At 36.9% G+C, this 7,942-nt stretch overlaps 1 protein-coding gene across 1 annotated transcript; it reads right to left on the bottom strand.

The window, feature by feature from the left end:
- Window positions 1–1,884: 1,884 nt before the first annotated feature.
- Window positions 1,885–7,936, bottom strand: LOC104614833 (phosphatidylinositol 3-kinase regulatory subunit alpha). The gene is made up of 7 exons (XM_010284033.1): window positions 7,884–7,936; window positions 7,283–7,408; window positions 6,108–6,250; window positions 5,657–5,833; window positions 5,481–5,549; window positions 2,975–3,145; window positions 1,885–2,522 (listed from the first exon to the last, which is right to left on the bottom strand). The coding sequence occupies exons 3-7, from the start codon at window positions 6,239–6,241 to the stop codon at window positions 2,333–2,335; spliced, it is 741 nt and encodes a 246-aa protein (XP_010282335.1). The 5' UTR covers window positions 6,242–6,250; window positions 7,283–7,408; window positions 7,884–7,936; the 3' UTR covers window positions 1,885–2,332.
- Between the last annotated feature and the right edge of the window lie 6 nt (window positions 7,937–7,942).

Raw genomic sequence — 7,942 nt, 5'->3', positions numbered from 1 at the left:
AAGACTAAACTTCTATTCAGAAAAAATATTCAGAACAATTTTGTAAGTAAGTGGTGAATATCCCAAAATGTTAATGTTGCTTGAATCTTGTTTCCTAACATAAATTCTAGTAAGAAAATACATCTATAGAAAAGCAAAGACAACCCATTAAAAAAAAAGAGCACAAAATCAAAATAAAATCAAAAGCCTTACAGCCTCAGAAATGAAGGAATAATGTAAAAATTAAAAGATAAGGTAAAAACTACTGGAGACTGGCAAATTTCTTCCAATTACTTCCAATAGTTTAAAAAGCATTGCACACTTGGAATTCAAACATATGTATCTCTAAAACAGAGCTATTATGAGAGAACTTCATGGGTCTTACTCTTTTGATTGTGTGTGCAACTCCCTTTAATAGTAATGGGTCTTGCCTTTGCATCTTGGGTGAAGAATAAATTCATACGTTCACTTAGTCAAAACTTTTCCAAGACTTCTCTGAACTTCATTACTTTATCAATTTGCTATGTGTGAATTTCCTCAGTGGTCAGGACAATAAACAATCATTGCAAACCACCCACAGTGAATTCCCAGCATTCCTAATTAAGCTTGCTCTAGTGGAATTCATGTATTTGCTTCCTTTAACTAAACCGTAATTCTGTAAGTCTCTGGTGCCTGAAATTATAGAAGTGTTCACTTTGACACTGCCTCAGCCTACAAACTTACGAAAAAAACCACAAAATGTTAAATATGATAGCCTAATAATTTTCAAAACAGACATTTTCCAGTCTTAATTAGCTCTACGTTGTATCCAAATTTCTCAGTAAAGGTGGGAGGTTTTTTTCCACAATACTAATACAAAAAAAAACCCTAGGCAACAGATTAGAGAAACTTCCTTCATATGAAATGAAAAATTCCTTTACATGCTGACAAAAATTCTGCCACAGTAGGTCAAGAAGTCATTTATTTACTACGAAGAGTGGATTCATTCTGAAATCGAAACTGTCTATCCCAGTAGCCAAATTTCCCGTTTTTTCTGCAATCACTATCAGAGAAGGATACACAATTTCTTGTCTTCCAAAAAGAAAGACAATCATGATAGACGTTCAAAATGCTTCAAGAAGCAAACATAGTGTGGTACCGTATTCTAAAGCTACCTCTGAAACAATATTGTTGGACTCAGTGATATTTTGTAATGTTCATATATTTTTTATTGAATAAAGCAGCTTTGAAGCTTATCAGGCACTGCCCAACAAAATATTTAGTCAAAAAAAATTATGAACTTTTAAAACTTTGAGCTAGTAGCTCAATATTCTATACAAAGAAAATTGTAAAATATTTCATAGTTTTAATTCTGAAGCCAACTCTTGCTGGCTTCCTGTACATTAAAAAAAAAAAACAAACAAACAAACAAACAACAAAATGAATAACAAAAAATAATCATCAGGAAAAATATTCTCAGGCAAATGAAAGAAAGAAAAAAGAAGACAAGGAAACAAGAAAGAAAAACAAGCTTAACCTCTAGATATGCTTGAGAGAAGACTACAGCCTAAAGAAAATTCAGTATTGCATAGCACAGTCTAAGAATTCAGCTTTCAGCAAACAGAAAAAGGAAAAGAGAAGCAGTTTGGTATTGATAGTTTCCATCAATGATAGTTAGTCATCCAATACTATGTACATTATTACATACTGTATGCCATTGAAAGTCCTGTTTTCTTCACTCTTAAATATATTCTTAAAACAGGATTTTTAAACGTCTAAAGAAAACACTTCCTGGCACTTTGCTATTACAATTACTCTGAACAGCAACTGAAGTCCGCTTAAAGTGTCCCTTAGACATGAAAGTGCCATTCTGCTACATATCATTCACTAGAAACCAAAAAATCCACAATGCTGTGTGTCTGGATTCACTGAGTGCAGCAACACTAAATCCAAGCCAGGTCATGACCACGAAATTCCAATAACCAAATGACAAAGACCTCTTACACCTTGTGTCTGGAGAATCCAATGTTCTAGCTGGTAAAGCTTCAGAAGTGGTCGTAAACAAGCACCATGGTTAAAGGCCTCTATGTCCCTGCAGGGAGATCAGGTTAGGATTTCTCTTTCTTGTGTTTTTCTTTTCTTAATTAAAAAAAAAGCACTTCAGATTAGAAATGTACGTTCACAGCTTAATACTGTGATCTCTCCCACTGCAGTTGTGAAGGAAAAGCTCTAGTCCCATCTGAAGACAGATAGCTTTGATACTGCAGCTCAAATTCTTGAGTAAGGCTGAAAGGAGCCTTCTCTCTCCAGAGGCCTCAATGTTGTCAGATCTTTTCTTTAGAAAAAAAACAAACAACCCAGAGTTTTAAGATCTTCATCGCCTCTGCTGTGCATATACTGGGTAGGCTAGTGTGACATTGAGAGAGTCATTGTGCTGCACGAGTGATGTGTGTTGATAATGTAGCACCAGTTCTTTGAGCGAGTTGTACAAGTTATATGGCTCTGCAAATCCATAGCCAGTAGGTGTTTTGTTTATCACACAGTGCTTTACTTCTCCATCCACCCTAAAGAGGAAAAAAAGCAACCAATTTTTAGTTTGTCAGTACAGTAAAGTTAAGCTAGAAAATAAGGTATTTGGCAATAAATCCTAAGATGCTAGTCACTACATAGAATTCGTGTCTTCTGTGTTGGGATAATGGTAAAAGCCTAGGTTTAACCCAAATTCCCAGATGCTATATTATCTTAGGGAGGCAGGAGATAGGCAGGACTTAGCAGCTGCACATAAAGGAGTGCATCCAGGCTTTGATTTCCCTTCTTCTCTGTGAGAAGTGGGAGTGGCACAGGTTTGAGCTGTATGGGGAATGGAGCAGCAATAAGGATGGCCTCAGGACTTGTTGCTCTGCTTCTAAGCCCAAAGGTCCAATGGGATCCACGCACATGCAAGTGTCTATCTGCCCCTGGCTCAAGGTAGGTGCCTCAAATGTTGGTTACATTATTCACAAACTAGGGTACATACACAACAGAGCAGGCATAGCAGCCTTGTTTGCTGCTCTCTCGAACAAGGAATGTTCCATCTCGCTTTCCCCGCAGCAGATTTTCAGCTTGGCTTCTATTGATATTTCCCACATTCCATGTTCTCTCATCATGATGGGGCAAGTCCTCATCATCTTCTACCATAGAGTATTGGCTGTTGAAACAGGACAAAATGTGTTTGTGAAACACATAGCACAGCAAAATCCATGAATTAAGTAGTCCCCATTTCATATTACTTGAAAAGAAGAATGTCGGTAGTTAGTAGGATGCCTCCCTGGTAAAACTAGGGGTGTAAACCATGTATTACTGTACTGTTTAAACCACTGAATAAAAACAAAATACAAGTTTTGGCTCTTGTTTATTTTAAAAATATTCATGTAAATCTGAAAAAGGATATAAAAAGATGCTGTGTTATTTTTCTGAATCTGCTGTGAGCACTTCAGTAATTCCACTGTTGCTCACTGTTTTGGTAAGTAGCAAGCCCAACAAAATCAATACCCTCTGAATCAGCTTCATTTCCAAAGATCAGAACACTTGGTCAGCAGTGAAAAATCATGCTATGTATCAACTACAGCTGCTGCTTGGGAAAGCTATAAGCAGTTGTACAGGTAGACAGATTAATTATTTATAGGGGAGATGGCTTTGTGGAAAGGGTAGAATAGTAGAGTTTGTTCTTCTCTCTTATGAGAAGAGCATATAACATAGGGCCTTCTCTACCAAAACAGCCACCAACTATAAAGCTGATTCAGAGTTGTAGAGAATCCTCTGAGCTAAAGCCCACCATGAAAGATGTCTCTGGTTCAGCTGTGTGGACACCACTTTGATATTCTGCAGTTCCAGAGCTCCCTACTCCTTCAGCAGCCTGCACTGGTAGGCCCCGCTTCTCCTGCTCAGCTTTGCAATTAGTCTGTGTTTGGCTAATGTATTTATTCTCTCTGTAATAGGTTTTTAATCGGTTTTCCTTGGTCTAAGAAAACACGACTTCTCACTCATCCACAGTTCTGTCTTTCTGAAGATTCTCAAAGTAGCCTATAGAAATCAGCAATCTCACACAGAATTCAATTTTTCAGAAAGAAGAAGGATTCTTTTGTTTCAGATGACACTCTCTCTGGGTCCCTTATCTCTTCATGCTCCTTTGTTCTGCTTTCAGCAGCGGTTCTATTTTCAACCAGCACCTAGAAAAAGTGATTCCCGCTTTTCCTGCTGTTCATTATATTGATTTTCTCTGCATTACAACTTTTTTCCTAAAGTCATATTCTGAAAGTTTAGTTTTTCATCAGAAATCTGAGCACTTACCAGACTCACTGGCAAGAAGAGTCATAGAGTGAGAGAAAAGGAAGATATTCTTTAAACAGTTTCACTTACTATTTTGATGCTACATTAAAACTATGGCCTGGCATTGCTCTTTGTCTACTGTTTAAGTGATGGGAGTACTATTGGAAACAGGTGCCTACACGTTCTCCATCATATCACCTTTCAGCTGTGCTAAGACTGAGTGAACAACATGGCTTGAAAACATGTATGCCATTTTTATCCTCTGCTTCTACCAGTGCAGCCACAGCAGAGATGCACAATTCTGAGGATAACAGTAGGACACTCAATAAACCAAGCCAAATTAAAATAGATATGGACAAGGCTACAATCTAAATCCACAAAACAGTAATTTTCTGTCTGCTGCTTTTGCTGTACGTTCAGCCAGCCAACATAAAAGGCATCCACAGAAAACTACATAGACAGAAAATGTTGATACAAAGATTACCCAGAGAACTGTGTTTTTGTTATTTGTTCATTCTTCACTGTTACTACACTTTTGATATTATATTGTGGCTTGCTTTTGTTTAAATTTGGCCTACATTCACACCACCCAGGTGCTTTCTGCTTTTTTCCCAGGAATGAAGTGAAATATATTCATGAGCCAAGCCTTGGTCAGAACCTACAGTAAACTGAATTGCTGAAATGACAGAACACTATCCTGCCATTTCCTAGAAAAATTAACCAGATGGCAAAAACAGAGAAAGACCACTCTTCAGCATATACAATTTTATCATGTCCAATAGCAATGTGATACACTGATGTGTGTCCCACTATACTAGATAGCACCATAGTACCAACAGTTGAAATTTGGAAAAAGCCTGCCCGTACCTAAAAGACCTTCTGAACAATTTATCCATTCAAATAGCAACTCTGTAAGATACTAACACCTTATGATCTTTATTTTGCTGGTAAGAATAAAGACACAGGCTAAATTCCAGTGCTTTACTATAGTAACCTGATTATGTACTTCCCTGAATAATGGAGAGTAGGGAGTGAGACAGAGTCCTTTCTAATACTTGCATGATGTGGGCTGCCATGTGTTAACAGTGTGTATTGTTACTGGAGACCTAGGCTTGAGATTTCCTCTGTGTGGTCCAGGAATTACATCTGCTTTATCTCAATTCTGCACAAGATGATTTAAAATGCCAGAAATATTTAAACTTTTTAATACTCACTCTTCTGTGTTTTCATTTCCAAGCCATTCATTTAGCTTCTTTTGTCGCACACCTTTTTGAGTCAGCCACCTGGACAACAATCGCAAACAAAATTGTTAGTCACAGAAGTTGGGTATCAATAAACCCCCCTCCAAACCTTCAAAAAAAGAATTTTATTAGTTCATAATGATACTCACATCAAGTACTGATCTCTTGTCTTCCTCAGCTGTATGAGGTCTGGCTTAATGCTGTTCATGCGCTTGTCTATCTCTCTATATTCAGCTGCTTGCTTCTTTAAGTCCTCTTCTAATCTACGCCTGCTGTCCACAATTTCACTTATTCGAGACTTCAGTTTTTCATAGTTGTGCATAATTCTGAACGGAATAATGTGGTAGGTTAGACTCTGGTGATGTCTTATTCATAACTTTACAATCTGCTATTTAGCGATATAGACACTTAAGAGAACAGATTGTTTCTCTAGATGTAGCTATACATTTTGCAATGTAATCTATCCCATCTGAGGTTTGATTTGCTAACAACTGAATGACTTCAAAATTGCCATCTTGCTTTAGTTTTAGGCAGATCTATACTTGGCATTGTTTCTTTCTTCAAAATCACACTATTTGAAATGTAAATACAAATACTGACCTTTGTATTTCTTTTTCATTTCCTTCCCGTTTAAATTTTTCGATGTACTCCTTACTGTATCTTTCTTGTGTCTGGCACTGTTCTTCAAATATTTTTATTGTTTCATTAAATGCTTCAATAGCTGTTCTTTTCATTTGAATTTCCTGAAAATAAAATAATTGTTATGACAGTTGTTCTTAGACAGAGGGGATGATTTATTGGCTTGTATCAGAGAAACACTTCAGTATATTGTAACAGAAGACTTCAATATCCTTTTACCAGAACACATTCTGTCTGCAGAGCCTTATAACACAGAGAAAACACACCTGTGGAAAAGGCTAGCATGATAACGTTTTCCAAGACAGAAAAACTGCTACACAAAGAGCTAGCTACAATAAATAAGTTATATTTGTGACAATCAGAGACTTATAGCAATGCACCTTGCCCTTCACACCAACTAATGTCCTTAGAGGCACATCTGGCTTCCTGAAAAAAAAGTGTAAGATATTGGCCTGGACAGGTCTCAAGATATCATTTAGTCCATCCTCCTGGCCCTACCTAGCTAGTCAACAGCTAAGTCTTTTAAGTCATTAGTTCAAGCTGCCCGCACTTCTCCAGCTTTCTTCAGTTATTTTTAGGTATATTGCCTGCACATTTTAAGAAGCAGTCTTGATTCTGGGTCTGTAGAACAGCAGTAATTCACTGCCACTTCAAGACTTGGATAATAATTAATTAAGTTGAAAGAAGGATAGAGGCAGCTTTTCATTCTTGCACTGTATTTACACACGACATCTGTCTATGCATAGATGAAACCAGACCCTTGAAAAACTAGTAATAAAGTGCTTTACTGCAAATGTGCCTTGAAAACTGTAACTCAGCTTGATGAGGTCAGTGTGCAAAAGTATGGGTAAACGAAGATAGTTCTGTGCTTGCTTTGGATGCAGGTGTCAGACTTGGGCACCGCGTGGGTTAGGTTACAGGGTGGGTTAAGTTACAGGTGGTGACTTTTCAAATATGAGTAAGCGATTCTACTATACTGAGCAAGCACATCAGACGTTTCCTCCTTCAGGCAATGGTAGTGGTGGCGGAAGGGGTGGGGAAGAGGATGGAGGAGGATGGCCATATGAATTAACAATAATATTCTTCTAAATCTACAGAAGTCTTCCACTCTACCTTTGGTTTCAAACCCAGCTCACCTGAGATGTTCTTGTGTAGTCTTCATAAAGTCTGTCATATTCTCGGCTTTTTTCTTGGAACTGGGTATTGTATTCATGTAATTTCTTTCCCACTGCTTCAATGCTATCCTCTTTTACAACTTGATCCTGGAATGATAAGCAGAAGGGAAGATACTCCATAAAGAAACAGTTATATTGCACAGATTTTCAAGATAAAACTCCTTAAAATGCCTAGATAGTTTCATGGTAAATGTGACTCCTCTTTCATCAATATGGAGATATAATATACGATATGCATAGTATGCAAATGAGAAATTAATAACAAAAAACAATTTTGCATTGCAAGCGTTCAGCTTTATACTGAAAATTATATATTTCATCATCAATAAGTGGGGCATTTATTAACATAAGTTTATTTCTTAATAATGTATCTGCAATACTTAAAGTTTTAACTATTCACATGCAAAATATGAAGTTGGTTTTAAATAAAAATATCCATTTTTACACCCACTTTATTTTTTCAATATTAATAAGAGCTGAAGTTCTTCAAGATAAATGACTCCACACTCTGACATATTTTCTCTGTAATTAAGTGAAACACAAAGAAAACAGACTAAATTACCTGCTGGTACTTAGATACTGGATACAGTAATTTTACATCCAGTTTAGGATTATACTGGG

The sequence above is a fragment of the Phaethon lepturus genome, unplaced genomic scaffold, assembly GCF_000687285.1.
Source record: "Phaethon lepturus isolate BGI_N335 unplaced genomic scaffold, ASM68728v1 scaffold10623, whole genome shotgun sequence".
In the NCBI taxonomy this organism is placed as follows: domain Eukaryota; kingdom Metazoa; phylum Chordata; class Aves; order Phaethontiformes; family Phaethontidae; genus Phaethon; species Phaethon lepturus.
Note: the sequence above shows the minus strand (reverse complement) of the source record. Positions and strands in the feature narration are given on the sequence as shown.